The sequence below is a fragment of the Oncorhynchus gorbuscha genome, linkage group LG10, assembly GCF_021184085.1.
Source record: "Oncorhynchus gorbuscha isolate QuinsamMale2020 ecotype Even-year linkage group LG10, OgorEven_v1.0, whole genome shotgun sequence".
Taxonomy (NCBI): Eukaryota; Metazoa; Chordata; class Actinopteri; order Salmoniformes; family Salmonidae; genus Oncorhynchus; species Oncorhynchus gorbuscha.
In genome coordinates this window covers 28,420,030-28,437,604 of record NC_060182.1, presented here as the reverse complement: position 1 = coordinate 28,437,604, position 17,575 = coordinate 28,420,030, and the positions used below count along the sequence as shown (strand labels likewise).

The 17,575-nt window shown below is 43.8% G+C and overlaps 1 protein-coding gene across 11 annotated transcripts; it reads left to right on the top strand.

Annotated features, from left to right (window-relative positions):
• The first annotated feature begins 53 nt into the window (after positions 1-53).
• On the top strand, positions 54-16,144 carry LOC124045830 (cyclin-dependent kinase 11B-like). 11 transcript variants are annotated; one of them, XM_046365523.1, is made up of 21 exons: positions 115-184; positions 833-869; positions 1,252-1,382; positions 1,820-1,959; positions 2,115-2,293; positions 2,422-2,566; positions 2,987-3,165; positions 3,307-3,441; positions 3,552-3,650; positions 3,860-3,964; positions 4,091-4,165; positions 4,365-4,594; positions 4,812-4,902; positions 6,241-6,362; positions 6,568-6,673; positions 6,965-7,086; positions 7,298-7,405; positions 7,892-8,008; positions 10,992-11,140; positions 15,111-15,300; positions 15,510-16,144. In XM_046365523.1, exons 3-21 carry the CDS (start codon positions 1,272-1,274, stop codon positions 15,600-15,602), a joined length of 2,496 nt encoding a protein of 831 aa, XP_046221479.1. In that variant the 5' UTR covers positions 115-184; positions 833-869; positions 1,252-1,271; the 3' UTR covers positions 15,603-16,144. The 11 variants fall into 11 exon arrangements, with proteins under 11 accessions (XP_046221478.1, XP_046221477.1, XP_046221476.1 ...); XM_046365525.1 differs by having other exon boundaries at positions 145-184; positions 1,255-1,382; XM_046365522.1 differs by lacking the exon at positions 833-869 and having other exon boundaries at positions 54-184; positions 2,166-2,293; positions 2,425-2,566; positions 3,026-3,165.
• The last annotated feature ends 1,431 nt before the right edge of the window (positions 16,145-17,575 follow it).

The window sequence follows — 17,575 nt, the reverse complement described above, 5'->3', positions numbered from 1 at the left end:
TCGTTTTGCACATAGAAACAGTTGCAAGGCCTGTCCAGGTGATAGCAGTAAGGTGTTCTCTTAGCTTTAAAAACCAGCGAAGAAATATTAACTGGAAGTAATTGTATGACCTTTAGAAGAAGAAGAAGAAGAAGGAAGCGTTTGAGTCTTCCGGTTGTCCAAGATTGCGCGGAGTATATTTCAGGTTTGTTTAATAATTTGTAATGCAAAGGATTAAAATTTTCAGTTAACCCACTTCAGATTTATTGAGAGGAGACGGATTTCAATTATAATTTTCTCCTGGAAAAAACCTAAAACCTATTGTCATCAGCTCCTTAATTTCTCGCCAATGCTAATGTTAGCTTATTAGCATACGTTAGCACCTGACCAGAGCTTCTCTATATATATATATATGGCTCTGACTGCAACGGAATAGTTTACTAGTTACACGACGCATGCAGCTAGGTACACTTTCCGATGTTAACTAACGACCGCCACGGGTTAGTATACAGTAGCTACTAGTAATTGAGAATTTTGCTTACGCTAGCTACCGTTAGCTGTAAGATATAGTACGTTAATTGGTATCACGTAACGTTTAGAGTTGGTTTATTTATGTCAACGGGCCTAGCTAGATAACTAATGAATTAAAGTTAATTATGCTGTATACTTATAATGTAAGGAGTGTCGGCGAGTAATATTTCATAGATTCAGTTCACATTTAGCATTACACAGTGCGGTTTCACGCAACGTGTGTGTAGATCTCTCTATTTGACTTGGACGTATGACTTCTCTCCCCCTTCTATCACACCGACGTTTTCCTTCCATTTTGGGATTTTTTTTTATTTTGTACCAGTGAAACTGCTATGGATAAGATACGAGGCGCTACTCAGGTAACAACAGAAATTATAGGCTACAAACTTGAGCCTCCTCTCCCATACAACCCTTATACGATGGGACCTTTTTTTCTATATCCTGGGCAAGACCCATCTAGACTATTATATAACCCATCAAATTCTTATTCGTACAACCCTCTTGTCCCGAGGTGTGAAATAGTGTGTGTAGCTACGTACACCTTTGCGCAAATCATGAAATGCATGCATTGAACTGTGGAATGTATTGTCCAAAGGCTACATGCAGGCCTACATTACCTAATTAATATAAATGAAATATTTGCACATGAATACCACAGTTGCCACTAACATGACACCAGTGCACACTGCTCTTCCATTGCCCTCCGTGTTAGTCTGAAGCAGGGGGTCTCTGTCTCTGTAGCAGGTGGCGAGCGGGTGCTGATGGGGGACGAAAAGGACACCTGGAAAGTGAAAACACTCGACGAAATTCTGCAAGAGAAGAAACGCAGACGGGAGCTGGAGGAGAGTACGGAGCCCAAACGTCTGAAAAATGTAAACGGAAGAGAGATTCTGTGGTGCCCCAAACTGACCCTAGTACCCCTTATACACTTGGAGAGATCTGAAAAAAGATTGGGATAAGGAATGTGGAAATGGCTCCACCTTTCCCCCTGATAAACTAGGTGAAATGTTTGCCATATTGCTTACACACATCCGATAGCTCAGATCTCCACCTGACAATGGTCTAGGGTTGATTTGGGGCACATTGTTTCTCTTCCCCCATCAGAGGATGCTGGTTCCCATTTTGATTAGATCATGTTTATCGAAATGTATCACAGACTAGAGCTATACCTGTACCAGTGACTCAAACTTGATTGTAATCTTACCATATGTGCAATCAATCATTGTTATGGTTACCATACTGTTTTTTTCCCCTACATGTTTTTGGGGGGAATGCGTATAATGTCCCCTCTTTCTCATGTCTTGTCCAGTGCGTTCCGTGCCCTGTTCCACAGACGGATGATCGGGAAGCCAAACGGGACACTCCGGAAGAAGGAGAACTACGGGATAAAAAAATGGAAATAACAATCCGGAATTCCCCGTACATACGGGAAGATTCCACCGAGGACAGGTAAAGAGGATACGAAAAAAGAGCTATGGGAATTAGGGTCACGTTCAGGCGGGCCAGATAATGGAGAAAAAATGTGTTTCAAAACTGAACTTATTCCTTTTGAATACATTTTCTCCCATTTTTGTCCCAACTGAACGCCACCCTGCTATGCACAGGGGCAGCCTGTTTGTTGAGTCGTTGGCACTAGACAGTCTTCCCAATTCCAGGGGAGAAGAGGATGAATCGCTGGCAATAAAGCCTCCCCAGCAAATTACCAGAAAAGACAAATCTCATCACAGAAAGGAGGAGAAAAGAAAGGACAAGAGACGCCGCCGCAGTCACTCTGCTGAAGGAGGTATGTTGCCATCCTGGGACGTGTATCTCTGTAGAATGCTTCATAGGGACTGGATCATGTAGTGTTAAACTGTATTTATGCATATGTAGCACCCATTAGCACTCTATCACATTTTGTATTTATCACAGCAGCAGGGAAACGCATTCGGCCCAAAGACAAGGACAGGGAGAGTGAGCGCAGAAAGCGGCAGTGGGAGGAGCAGGACAAGGCCCGGCGAGACTGGGAGAGGCAGAAACGCAGGGAACAGGCCAGAGCACAATCCCGCAGAGAGAGGTGACCACCGACTACTGTGACCATACACACACACAGTTGGGTGTATTAGCGTGGATTGTATTAGCTAATATGTACAACAGAACAAATCACTTGTGTTCAAACGTATGAAGTTCTCAACATGTCTGTTAATCAGCGGCATCTCATACTGTACACCTCTATCAGAATATGACCCCCAAGAGTGGGGCAAGTTGGAACAAAAGTTTCAAGAGCAAAGACTATCCCGTAGTTCTCCATTAATGCATATCGCCTCACTGTCTTGTGATGTCATATTGCTTAGTCTACTTTTAAACTTGCAGATCTTCAAACAATCACTGCTCAGTCATCACGTTTACTGTGCAGTTACCTGTCACACTTTATACTGTACTCTTCCCTGAAGCAGACATTAACGGTGTGGGGTGGGTGGCTTTTGGGTTTCTGGAGAGCTCCTGACAGGATTCCCCCGTCTTCCCCGGACTACAGGGACAGGTTGGAGCAGGTGGAGCGCCAGCGCGAGAGGGACCGCAAGCTCCGCGAGCAGCAGCAGAAGGAGCAACGTGAGCAGAAGGAGAGGGAGAGAAGGGCAGAGGAGCGCCGGAAAGAGCGTGAGGTGCGCCGAGAAGGTCAGGCTTCACAAATGCATATTCGCACACACAAGGTTAAAGGTTTTGCTTTAGAGTGTGCGTGAATGATGTACGTCTTTTGACGTATGTAAGGGCACACTGTTGGTGAAGGAAGCTCAATCTGTTGTCCCCCTCTGACAGTTCCGTCCCACCACCGTGCGCTGCCCGATGAGTACGGTGACAAGCCCAAACAGAGCCACCGCAGTCGCAGTCCCAACCCCAACCAGACTCCCCGGGATAGACTGGAGCAAAACAGCGAGCCACACGGAACTGGTGGTGAGACTAACCAATCAAGTTGTTTTTAGAAAATATTGCTTTGGTGGTAGTTAGCTTCAAAATAAATTAAATCCATGACTTATAATGGGGTGCTCGTGTTTGTTGTCCAGCGGCAAAGGATGAGAAGCCCGAGGACAAGGACCTTCTCTCTGACCTCCAGGACATCAGTGACAGCGAGAGGAAGACCAGTACAGGAGAGTCCTCCTTAGGTAGACACACTCATTTACAGTCGCAACATACCCCACTGTCACTTTACACCAGATTGGCATAACAAAAAAGGAATGAAAACAAAGCACACTCTACTGATGTTTCATCAGTAATGGAGTTCTGTTATAGATATTCAGTCAAGACACTTCTCCTTGTGTTTTGTTAATGTGGGTAGTTTGGCGGTGACACGGAGTGGATTTTTCTTTCCTAGGTTCAGGGTCAGGCTCTGATGAGGAGGAGAATGATGATGGATCTAGCAGCGAGGGAGAGGAAGAGGAATCGGGTTCGGGCTCAGGAGAATCTGACCAGACTGCAGGTCTGCTGAATTTGTCTCTCTGTTATTGTGATTGTGTGTGTGATCGTGCGCATGTCTTATCCCGGACTACCATTACGGTGTTGTCACTGTGACATGGCTTGGACCCACCCATTGTCTGTGTTCCAGGTGACGTGAGTGAAGATGAGCGGTCTGAGGAAGAGTTTGAGGAAGAAAGAGAGAACAGCAACCATATTGCCCCAGGTAGGCATTTCGTACTCCATTTGTCTGGTGGCAGTCATTTGAACATGTATTATTATGTCATGTCTAAGAGTAAAGTTTGTTTTGACTGATCTTGAAGCTTGTTTATCTAAAAATGTTATGAGGTATTCTCAACCAGCTGCTATATGCTATTTTGTCCTGTTTCTATAAGTTATAACTGCCCCCTCATTAACCATCCCAGTGCCTGAGTCCCGATTTGACCATGACACTGAGGAAAGTGGAGAGGAGGAGGAGGAGGAGGAAGAGGACGAGGAGGAGGAGGAAGCAGGGGAGGGAGATGTCACCCCCCAGTCGGTGTCTCACTCCCACTCAGCCACCCCTGAACTTGAGGAGAACTATATCCCTGACTCCCCTCCCATCTCCCCGGTGGAGCTAAAGAAGGAGCTGCCCAAGTACCTGCCAGCTCTACAGGTCTGTGTTTGGCAGCACACCACACCTGGGTCAAATACGTGTTTGTTTTATTTCAAACACCTGAGGTGCGCTTGACCTAGCCTACCATGTATATTGGGGCCCATTAGAATATTCCAAGAAATGCTCAAGTATTTAACAGAAAACAAAAACATTTGACCCAGACCTGTACACACATGCAAATCGTATAGAGACGTATTGATTGACATTGGTTTTCCAGGGGTGTCGCAGTGTCGAGGAGTTCCAGTGTCTAAATCGTATCGAGGAAGGAACCTACGGTGTGGTGTACAGGGCCAAGGACAAAAAAACAGGTACAGTGCATTCGGAAAGTATTCAGACACCTTCACTTTTTCTACATCTTGTTACTTTACAGCCGTATTCTAAAATTGATTATATCAATTGTTTTCCTCATTCTACACAAAGAAATTGCAAATGTATTAAAAATTGAAGAACAGAAATACATTATTTACATAAGTATTCAGACTCTGCTATGAGGCTTGAAATTGAGCTCCGGTGCATCCTGTTTTCATTGGTCATCCTTGATGTTTCTACATCTTGATTGAAATTCAGTTGATTGGATATGATTTGACAAGGCACATACCTGTCTATATACGGTCCCACAGTTGACAGTGCATGACAGAGCAAAAACCAAGCCATGGGGTTGAAGGAATTGTCTGTAGAGTTCCGAGAAAGAATTGTCGAGGCACAGATCTGGGGAAGGGTACCAAGAAATGTCTGCAGCATTGAAGGTCCCCAGGAACACAGTGGCCTCCATCATTCTTAAATGGAAGAACTTCGGAACCACCAAGACTTTTCCTAGAGCTGGCCGCTCGGCCAAACTGAGCAATCGGGGAGAAGGGCTTTGGTCAAGGAGGTGACCAAGAACCTGATGGTCATCTGAAAGATCTCCAGAGTTCCTCTGTGGAGATGGGAAAACCTTCCAGAAGGCCATCTCTGCAGCATTCCACCAATCAGGTCTTTATGCTAGTGCACAGACGGAAGCCACTCCTCAGCGGCAGGGACTGTGAGACGAGTCGGGAAAGATGAACGGAGCAAAGTACAGAGAGATCCTTGATGAAAACCTGCTCAGGACCTCAAGACTGGGGCAAAGGTTCACCTTCCAACAAGACAACGGACCTAAGCACACAGCCAAGACAACGCAGGAGTGTATTCGGGACAAGTCTCTGAATGTCCTTAAGTGGCCCAGCCAGAGCCCGGACTTGAACCCGATCAAACATATCTGGAGAGACCTGAAAATAGGTGTGCAGCAACGCTCCCCATTTAACCTGACAGAGCTTGAGAGGATTGGCAGAGAATGGGAAAACTCCCCAAATACAGATGTGCCAAGCTTGTAATCGCTGCCAAAGGTGCTTCAACAAAGTACTAAGTAAATGGTCTGAATACTTGTGATTTTTTTATTACATTTGCAAACATTTCTAAAAACCTGTTTTTGCTTTGTCATTATGGGGTATTGTGTGTCAATTGATGAGGGGAAAAAACAAATCAATTTTAGAATAAGGCTGTAACATAACAAAATGTTGAAAAAGTCAAGGGGTATGAATACTTTCCGAAGTCACTGTGGGCTACCTTGCAATCGATTTTCAACCCTTGGACTCGGACACACACTAAAACACACCTTTCCCTTTCAGATGAGATTGTGGCCTTGAAGCGTTTGAAGATGGAGAAGGAGAAAGAAGGTTTCCCCATCACGTCTCTGAGAGAGATCAACACCATTCTGAAGGCCCAGCACCCCAACATCGTCACTGTCAGGGTGAGGAGCATAGAAATACATATTGGTATTCTATTTCTATGGTGAGCGGCACACACCTGATTTAGAGGAACCCCCCCCCTCCAATATTTAGACATTTGTTTTGTTTAGAAAGTGTAGCACAAATTCAAGTTAAAAAATAGATAAACAAGCAATGTATACTAGTGATAGCTGAACTCGTACTTCATCCCGTTTTCTCCCATGTTAGGAAATTGTTGTTGGAAGCAACATGGACAAAATCTACATTGTTATGAACTACGTGGAGCACGACCTGAAGAGCTTGATGGAGACCATGAAACAGCCTTTCCTGCCAGGTAATTTTGTGGGATACAGTTTGAGTTGGACTACATGCGGTATGCAAATGTCCACCAGCCATTTTCCCATATCATGTGGCTAGGTAAGCGGTACTCTGTTTGGAATAGAAATGAAACGTGTTCTCTGGTGGGTTCCCTTTGTTTACCTAGCAAATATTGTCATGCTTCTGTGGTGAGCATACTACCAAAAGGGTTAGTACTTCTTCCCAGACGATGTGGTCTGGGGTTTAAAGGATTGTTCTAATGTTTATGAACTCATGTCTCTTGTTTCCTCTTTTTCTTTGGCCTCAGGTGAAGTGAAGACCCTGATGATCCAACTGCTGCGAGGTGTTCGCCATCTCCACGACAACTGGATCCTCCACCGCGACCTGAAGACCTCCAACCTGCTGCTCAGTCACAAGGGGATCCTTAAGGTGCCATAGATGTTTTGTATTATGCTATGTCCCATTTATATTAAAACCACTGTGGGTTGGGAACTTCCGATAAGGATTAGGTCATCCATGGCTCGGATAAAGAAATTCTAGGCTCTAGGCTTGTTGATGACAACAAATAATGATGTTAATGTGCGTGAGAGGGTGTGCTTGCCTCATAGGCATCTTTGAAATGTTTCTTGCGCTCTTCTAGGTGGGGGACTTTGGTCTGGCCCGTGAGTATGGTTCTCCCCTGAAGCCCTATACACCTGTGGTGGTGACACTGTGGTACCGTTCTCCAGAGCTGCTGCTGGGAGCCAAAGTGAGTCAGAACTTGATCTGGAATAACTTTACCCTCCCCAAATCCTAATGATGAATGAGATTACACACCTGTATTCGGAGACACAAGAATACTGTCAGAATACAATTTGTAAGTCGCTCTGGATAAGAGCGTCTGCTAAATTACTTAAATGTAAATGTAAATACCTCTGGTCTACAAAGACTCAAAGCAACTGAGTTAAAATGTCTCAAACATCAAAGACCCTCTACAGTCAAAATGGTGCCATTCTAAACCCTAAACAAGTCCCTGCCTGACTGTGAACCTTACCACACCCAGACATCACAACACATACTTCGTACACCGTCAAATATTGTAGAAGTATGGTTCTGAACATATCCCAAGACTACATACACATAGCACCAAGTCAAAGCTTGTCCTCACCCAGACTAAACACTCCAACCCAGACTCATGTAGTGCTGTCTGTTCCTTGGAATACTGTGGTTTTGGCGTGTGTTTTTCTCTCCACAGGAGTACTCCACAGCTGTGGACATGTGGTCTGTGGGCTGCATATTTGGAGAGCTCCTTACCCAGAAACCTCTCTTCCCTGGAAAATCTGAAATCGACCAAATTAACAAGATATTTAAGGTTAGCTAATTTTGATCAAGAAGTCCCATTTTACTTCATACTGTCTGGAACGTAATAGCACTTTACCCCACTCCTACAGTACCAGTCAAAAGTTTGGACACTACAACTCATCCCAGGGTTTTTCTTATTTGTACTATTTTCTACATTGTAGAATAATAGTCAAGACATCAAAACTATGAAATAACACATGGAATCATGTAGTAACCAAAAAAGTGTTAAACAAATCAAAATATTTTTAAGATTCTTGAAAGTAGCCACCTTTTGCCTTTGACAGCTTGCACGCTCTTGGCAATCTCTCAACCAGCTTCACAAGGTAGTTACCTGGAATGCATTTCAATAAACAGGAGTGCCTTGTTCAAAGTTAATTTGTGGAATTTCTTTCCTTAATGCATTTGAGCCAATCAGTTGTGTTGTGACAAGGTATAGGTGGTATATAAAAGAGATATATTTGGTAAAAGACCGAGTCCATATTATGGTAAGAACAGCTCAAATAAGCAAAGAGCAATGACAAACCATCATCATTATTTTAAAAGATGAAAGTCAGTAAATCTGGAACATTTCAAGAACTTTCTTCAAGTGCAGTCGCAAAAACCATAAAGCGCTATGATGAAAATGGCTCGCATGGGGATCGCCACAGGAAAGGAAGACCCAGAGTTACCTCTGCTGCAGAGGATAAGTTCATTAAGAGTTACCAGCCTCAGAAATTGCAGCCCAAATAAATGCTTCACAGAGTTCAAGTAACAGACACATCTCAACATCAACTGTTCAGAGTAGGCTGCTTGAGTCGGGCCTTTATGGTCAAATTGCTGCAAAGAAACCACTACTAAAGGACACCAATAAGAAGAGACTTACTTGGGCCAAGAAACACGAACAATGGACATTAGACCAATGGAAATCTGTCCTTTGGTCTGAGGAGTCCACATTTGAGATTTTATTTTGTGAGATGCAGCGTATGTGACTGGATGATGTCTGCAAATGTGGTTCCCACCATGAAGCATGGAGGAGATGTGGGGGTGCTTTGCTGGTGATACTGTCTGATTTATTTTGAATTCAAGGCACACTTAACCAGCATGGCTACCACTGCATTCAGCGATATGCTCTCCTCTGGTTTGCGCTTAGTGGGACTATAATTTGTTTTTCAACAGCACAATGACCCAACACACTTCCGGGCTGTGTAAAGGCTAAGAAAGATAGTGATGGAGTGCTGCATCAGATGACCTGGCCTCCACAATCACCCAACCTTAACCCAATTGAGATAGTTTGAGTTGGACCACAGAGTGACGCTAAACTAGCCATCAAAATCAAGTCAAATTGTATTTGTCACATGCGTCGAATACAACAGACCTTACAATGAAATGTTTACTTACAAGCCCTTAACCAACAATGCAGTTTTAAGAAAATAAAATGTGTTAAAGTATTTACTAAGGAGAAACAATAAAATAACAGTAGCGAGGCTATACACAGGCTATATACAGCAATGGTTAGTCGAGGTAATATGTACATGAAGGTAGAGGTAAAGTGGCTGCATGGATAATAAACAGTAGGAGCAGTGTACAAAATGTAAAAATGGGGGAGGGGACAAGGCAAATAGTCTGGGTAGCCATTTGATTAGCTGTTAAGTCTTATGGCTTGTTAAGAAGCCTTTTGTACCTAGACTTGGCTCTCTGCCACTGCTTGCCGTGTGGTAGCAGAGAGAAAGTCTTTGACTAGGGTGGCTGGGGTCTTTGGCAATTTTTTGGTCCTTTCTCTGACACCGCCGGGTATGGAGGTACTGAATGGCAGGAAGCTTGGCCCCAGTGATGTACTGGGCGTATGCACTACCCTTCTGTAGTGTCTTGCGGTTGGAGCAGTTACCGTATCAGGCAGTGATGCAACCAGTCATGATTCAACGTGCAGCTTTATAACATTTTGAGGATCTGAGGACCCATGCCAAATCTTTTCAGTATCCCGAGGGGGAATAGTCATTGTCGTGCCCTCTTCGTGACTTTCTTGGAGCAATGTAGTTTGTTGGTGATGTTGCCACCAAGGAACTTGAAGCTCTCAACCTGCTCCACTACAGCTCTGTCGATGAGAATGGGGGTGTGCTCGGTCCTCCTTTTCTGTAGTCCATAATCATCTCTTTTTTTTGATCACGTTGAGGGAGAGATTGTTATCCAGGCACCACACGGCCAGGTCTCTGACCTCCCTATAGGCTGTCTCATCGTTGTCAGTGATCAGGCCTACTACTGTTGTGTTGTCAGCAAACTTAATGATGGTGTTGGAGTTGTGCTTGGCCATGCAGTCATGGGTGAACAGGGAGTACAAGAGGGGACTGAGCACGCACCCCTGAGGGGCCTCTGAGGATCAGCGTGTTGTTACCTACCCTTATCACCTGGGGGGAGGCCCTTCAGGAAGTCCAGGATCCTGTTGCAGAGGGAGGTGTTTACTCCCAGGGTCCTTAGCTTAGTTATGAGCTTAGAGGGCGCTATGGTGTTGAACGCTGAGCTGTAGTCAATGAATAGCATTCTCATGTAGGTGTTCCTTTTATCCAGGTGTGAAAGGGCAGTGTAGAGTGCAATAGATCTTCTGTGGATCTGTTGGGGCGGTATGCAAATTGGTGTTGCTTGACTCGAAGCCAGCATAGAAGTTATTTAGCTCATCTGATAGGCTCGTGTCACTGGGCAGCTCGCAGCTGTGCTTCCCTTTTGTAGTCCGTAAAAGTTTTGCAGTTTTTTTTATCTCCCCATAGGGTTGCTGAGTTAGGAATATAATATAGTCGGATTAAATGGATTTAATTTGACGTCACAATATATTTTTCAGAAAGGGACTGCGGTTCAATGACCCAGTCTCTTTTAGACAGTGTGACACAACCGTAAAACTCGGATTAAAAGATGTGGTCTTGACTGTGCTCCAGTACTCCTCACTTAGCAGTCCTGAACATACCAGACAAAATGGTGACCACCCCTCATATACACATAACTGTGTTGATGCGTGTTCTCACCAGGACTTGGGGTCGCCCAGCGAGAAGATTTGGCCGGGCTACAACGAGCTCCCTGCCGTGAAGAAGATGACTTTCACAGAGTACCCCTACAACAACATGCGCAAGCGCTTCGGAGCCCTGCTTTCAGACCAGGGCTTTGACCTCATGAACAAGTACGTCTACTCAACTTCAGACTTGCACTTACCCTTAACCATTTCAACCGCATGGTTAGTTACAACACCATTCATTACTAACCTATTTAAAAAACCTGACTTAACTCACCTTTACACCAAACCTCAGACTTACTTGAAATTCAACCTCAACTGAGCAGTGTATCTAAAGTGTGAGAATGCATTTTTTGTTGTTGTACCTAATTCTTAATTATCCATCAACCTGAAAGACTATTGTGTGTGTCTGCCAATGTGGTCTTTACTCTTTCAGCTGAGGGTTTAACTTCAGCATTGCTATGCCTTGATGTAATGTGTGTCTGCTGTCAGGTCTGCCCTGTGATATGCTCCACATGTCTTCTGCTTCAGTCACTGCACTCTTGGCAAGCTGACTATAAACAGGATGGAGAAGTAGCGTTTTGGCGTTGCATCAAAGTACCTCAGCCCTCCTCCAGACCTGTATTTCATTTCACAGCTTTGTTTTTTTTTCATCTTCGCTTGCGTGTGTCTCACAACTGCATTAAAGCAGGGCCTATCATAAATGAATATGCTAGGATATTTTACACGCAACTGACCGAAGACCGAACACACTCTCATCATCGGCAAAGAAAAGTAGCAGGTGAGCCAGCAAGATGGAGAGAGGGTGAGGGAGGCAGAAAGAACCGTGCGCATATGTCTTGGTAATCTGTATCTCGCATATTTACCAAAGTATCCTCAAGTTCACCTTTATTTAAATACACAACTTTCCCTAGGAATATGTTTTGTGATAACAGCACAGTGACTTAGTTTGTGAGAATTTTTTTCAGTTTTTCTTTCTTCTAAATGCTAACTATCTCAATTTAGTTTAAACATTCACACCCCTATTAGTTGCGTCACACACCTGTAATGGGTGGCCATGTATGGCCAAGGGAGGGGTTGGGGTCAGCTTTTGGGTGAACTTTGACACCAGTCCAACTGAGTGGAATGCTGCAACAGTCACATGACCCAGGAAGTGCAATGACCCTTGGCCAGTGGCTGCTAGCCGTCTCATTAGACCCTGACCCCCTGTGAGCTATGTTTGGACTGGAGGCTGGACCTCCTTCAGCCGCAGAACTGGACTGGCATAAGTCTATTCATTGAGTGTGTAGGCTTTCTGGGTGGACATGGCAGTCCTGTTTCAGTTTGGAACATCACACTCCTCCATGGCAGGCTGTAGGGGGGAGTTTAGTGCTGTGACCTGAATGTTGACCTTGCAGATGAAGTATGCATCTCAATTAAGGATGTCACTGACAAAAAAAAAGTTATTTTGACCAATCCATTGGTATTTTTTCATATATTGACACATCCTATGTGTTTTAATCAAATCAACTATATTCACTGAGCTTGTCTGATGCTTTAAGCACACTGTTTGATTAAATAATTAAGACACACAAATGACTAGAGGGAGTCCAACCAGCAATTGATTTGATTGTGCTGGGCTTGCTGTGTAAAAATAAGACAGTGACTGACCAGCACCCGTTGTCTTTCTCCTCCCTGTTGCAGTGACCACCATTGAACATCAGTGTTTATCACGCTGTCCGTGTTACTGAAGTTGCAACATAATTAGACATTTCTGACTGGGAAAAAAAAATCTAATTTGTTTAGGAAAAATATTTCTTATTCCCTCAACCCCCGCTCTCTTTTACGTGACATGTGTATGCATCGTGTGCATGTGACCGACTAGCTATTCGCACAGGATAAGTATTACTAGAGAATGTTTTATGTAATTATTACTCCAGAATGTCCATTATTCCAGAGGACAATTCAGACGTGATTCTATTTCCAAATTGCCCCCTGTAATTATTTTTTTTCAATATATTGACAGTTATGACGGAGGTTTTTATTCTAGCCGTGAATATACAGTATTTCAACATGTCCAGGTGATAACTCAAGCTTGGTTTGGTTTAGAAACCATCTTTTGTGTGATGTCGCAATAATATTTAAATTGAGGAAGTGTGATCATAATCTTTAGGATATTTTAGCATTCCGCAGTACGTTCTAAATGCCTCCCAGCCTTCCGATGTGAGCTGAACAGTGCAGCTGCACTTGCGATGCATTTTAAATCTATGGATGAGAAAGTCTTACGCTTAGATCACACCTAGAGTCACTGCGCAATAGTATGCAGCATCATCTGGATATGTATGCAACAAAAGTTCAACATTCACCTTCTGCTACCAGTTCTGTCAAGCCCTATAAGCATACAGTTTGACGCATACGCTCGATAAATCCAACGTACGCACCACACTGAACGCACTGCAACTGCGTCTGCAAAGCAAACACAGCGTTTAATTGGAAATGAATGTAATTCTGGTGTACCAAAATGTAATGACTTTGGCAGTGTGATTTTAAGGGTGAATTTTAACATCAAGGGTTGCATTAAATAGGCACAATTTTGATGCATTTGGCAATATTCAATTAATATGCACTAAACATATAAACAAAAGCATTCACTGTAAACATTGATAGGCTACATGTCGGCCGTTTCAAAAATAATTTATGTGAACTATTTAAATTTATCGACTCAGTTATTGTTTTCATGCGCAGAACCGCAAGCAACACCTGTCAAACTTTCTCACCTGTCAAGACATTTCTCTCAAAACGCAAGGATGTTGATTAGCACAGGTCTAGTATTATATGAGAGGACTTTGGAGTTTGACAAAGAACAGTAGGCTATTCTGGCTGGAATTGTTACTCTCCTGCCATGTAAAAATTACTGACATGGATTCAAACTGAATTAAAATTACAGATGTGGTGTTTTGTGCGCGTGCACAATTTGTTACCCGACCTCCCCATTAAAACTAATCCAGTCCGAATAGGGCACAATGGGGCCTGACCTATATCATAAAATCCTAATAATAATAATACTAGTAATAACAATAAGGAGATCAAGAAAAAGGAGCGATATTAATATTTATAATAACATTTTGGAACCGTGTAAACACAATGATAAATAATACCATAGAGGCTGTTCTAAGGGAAAGTGTAAATCCTTTATTACAGCAAATATTTTTATTTTATTTTTTTAAGCTGAATTTGTGAAATTGTTTACTTGATATGTTGCATGAGGGTTGGCGCTCACGGAATCAGTAGGCTATTAAACAAACAGGCAACAGAAGCAGGACCTGTCTTATTTCTGTAGATATATAGGCATATTTAACAGATAGGTCTATAATCAATAACCTCATTAAGTTGGGGCTTTCTCTCATTTTTCATCGACAAGTCAAGGGCTGTTTTCTCGTCTCATTCTGCTGCTGCCTCCGCCTCATTGTTCTCAATACCAATATGCTGGTTAACGTTGCTATTAGGCACATAGCAACATGGTCTAGGGAAAGGCGCCAATTCCACAGCGCACAGATGTGCTTCTGAAACGAGGACAGCGACCACTATCCAACGCGGGAGAAGGCACATTTTTGTTCTAAAATAATATTATTTGTGTTAGTACCATTGTTCTTATGTAATGTAACTGTATACAGTTTCAGTAGCATATGTTGTAGACTGATGCGACTGTGCCATCCTCACAGCCTCCACAATAGATCAGTCCACTCACAGGTGCAAATCAGACAGGTGTGTTGTACACAATACTTTATTTAAAACATTTTTGCTACTGCTTAGCTAAATAAATCATGGTCGATCAAACAATCAACCAGTCGACTAAATAGGGTCAGCCCTAATCTCGAGTTTACAGGGGACTTATTCTCATCGGCTTCTCTCCAACTTCTCCGATGTAAAATAACTCTTGGAAGGCGTTCAATTCAAAACAACTTTATTAATCCCGGAAGGTCAATTTCATTGTCAGGCTTGTTGCTTTCACTTACCCTATGTGTTCAGATGAGATGAGGGAAAGGACGCTGCTTTAGACTATGGAGAGGGGCCCCATGTGCTCTATGAAAGCTTTAATGCAGAAGTGTTTTGAGTGACCTCTGCCACCCCTGGCCTTGACTTTTTCCCTTTCCCCAAGGTTCCTCACCTATTGCCCCAGCAAGAGGATCCTGTCGGATGAGGCACTGAAGCACGAGTATTTCCGGGAGACGCCGCAGCCCATCGACCCGTCCATGTTCCCCACCTGGCCCGCCAAGAGCGAGCAACAGAGGGTGAAGAGGGGCACCAGCCCGCGCCCCCCCGAGGGAGGCCTGGGCTACAGTCAGCTGGTGAGGCTGGGTTGAACTCTACATCCATATGTTGACCAGGGTTTAACATCTGAGCTCAGTTTCTGTCATACACAGATTATAGACCTACAGCACTCTAGTCGAGACATCCTCCCACTGCTTACTACTTCTGTTTTCAAGAATACATTATTTCCGTGGCATAACAGCAATGTACCTCATCAGCTAACGTGTGTGGCTTGTCGTCTCTCCAGGGTGACGATGACCTGAAAGACACCGGCTTCCATCTGACCACCAGCAACCAAGGGGCTTCTGCTGTGGGCCCAGGGTTCAGCCTCAAGTTCTGAGCTGCACATGGAGGACAGGACACCCTGTGTATGCAAAAAGAGAGACTAGCATGGTCACCTGACCAGACAATGAATCATGGGACATGTAGGTTTTAATGTGGCTGGGCTTATTGTGGGAATGACCTCCGGTGTCAGAGGTCAGCTTACTGCCCTCACTGTGAACCTCTGAGGGTACAGACTGGTCATGACATGAACAACGGACAAATCCGCTTAATGTCTCTTTCCGTATGGATGAATCCCAACAGTTAAACAGTCACTTCTTTTAACATTCTCGACTCTTGACAAGTGCATCGAAACCAAACTACAATTTGTCAGTAGCTTAGCTCATGTTGGCTTTTTGTTTTGTTTTCCGTCTTTTTTTTACACTGCGGAAAAGGACCAGATTTTAAGTGGTTGGTATTTTTTGAGTACTGGAGCTCTACTGTATAATAATGAAGCAGATTTAGATCCATGTCAATCCATCATATTGTAAGGACTTAACTGTGTGACTGATGGCTAACATACCAGGACATGTTTTTGCTAGAAATAAAATGTAAAACTCTTTTGCTGGCATTTATAAATGCTGTCTGAGCTAAGCAAACAGCACCACACACTGCCTGCCAAAGAAAAAAAGAAAGGACGTCGAGTCCAACAAAAATTCCAGCCTTGAACCCGGCTCTATAGTAACCATCCAAGAGTGATGTCCTCCTTTGCCCTGCACACTGTCTCAGTACATTTCAGGGGAAGGAGCCCCTGATTGTCTTTGTTATTGAAGTGGCTCATGATTTTTAGGACTAAACCATCAAGTTATTTGATTTCTAGCTAGAGGAAAATAAACCTTACATTCTCGTTCTTGGGATACGGCTGGCTGCTCGGACTGGAACAGTTGAAAAACTTTCCCTCGTATGGGTACTCCTTAGAATCAGCAGAAATTGACATGCATTAATCAGTTTATCTGTGAGTCCCCTCAAGCCCTTCTGTGGAGTATTACACCTGATGTGTCAAATGAGTAGGCAAAGCATTGTGGCCACCTAATGGATAACTAAACTAGCTGGATGTCGTAGGTGTTTCATATCTAAATAAAGGTCGAAACAGTTCATATGACTGCAAACAATGTTTTTGGTTTACGCATTTTTGATCCAGAGCATCCCAAATATGGTGACATGTCTGGTGAGTATGCAGGCCATGGAAGAACTGGGACATTTTCAGCTTCCAGGAATTGTGTACAGATCCTTGCGACATGGGACTGTCCATTATCATGCTGAAACATAAGGTGATGGCGGCAGATGAATGGCACAACAATGGGCCTCAGGATCTCCTCACGGTTTATTTGTGCATTCGAATTAATGTAATTGTGTTTTGTTGTAAGTAGCTTATGCCTGTCCATACAATAGCCCCACCGCCACCATGGGGTACTCTGTTCACAACGTTGACATCAGCAAACCGCTCTCTCACACAACGCCGTACATGCTGTTTGCATCTGAAACCGGGATTCATCTGAGAAAAGCACACATCTCCAGTGTGCCAGTGGCCATCGAAGGTGAGCATTTGCACACTGAAGTCGGTTACGGCGCCGAACTGCAGTCAGGTTAAGACCCTGTTGAGGACGACGAGCACGCAGATGAGCTTCCCTGAGACTGTTTCTGACAGTTTGTGCTGAAAGTTTCCAGTTGTGCAAATCCTCAGTTTCATAAGCTGTCCGGGTGAAGAAGCCGGATGTGGAGGTCCTGCGCTGGCATGGTTATAAGTGGTCTGCGGTTGTGAGGCCGGTTAAACGTACTACTAAATTTGAATAAATTACATTGGTGGTGGCTTATGGTCGAGAAATTTAACAGTTCTGGTGGACATTCCTACAGTCAGCATGCCCATTGTACGCTCCCTCAACTTGAGACATCTGTGGCAGTGTGTGTGAGACAAAACTGCTCATTTTAGTGGCCTTTTATTGTCCCCAGCACAAGGTGCATCTGTTTTAATGATCATGTTGTTTAATCAGC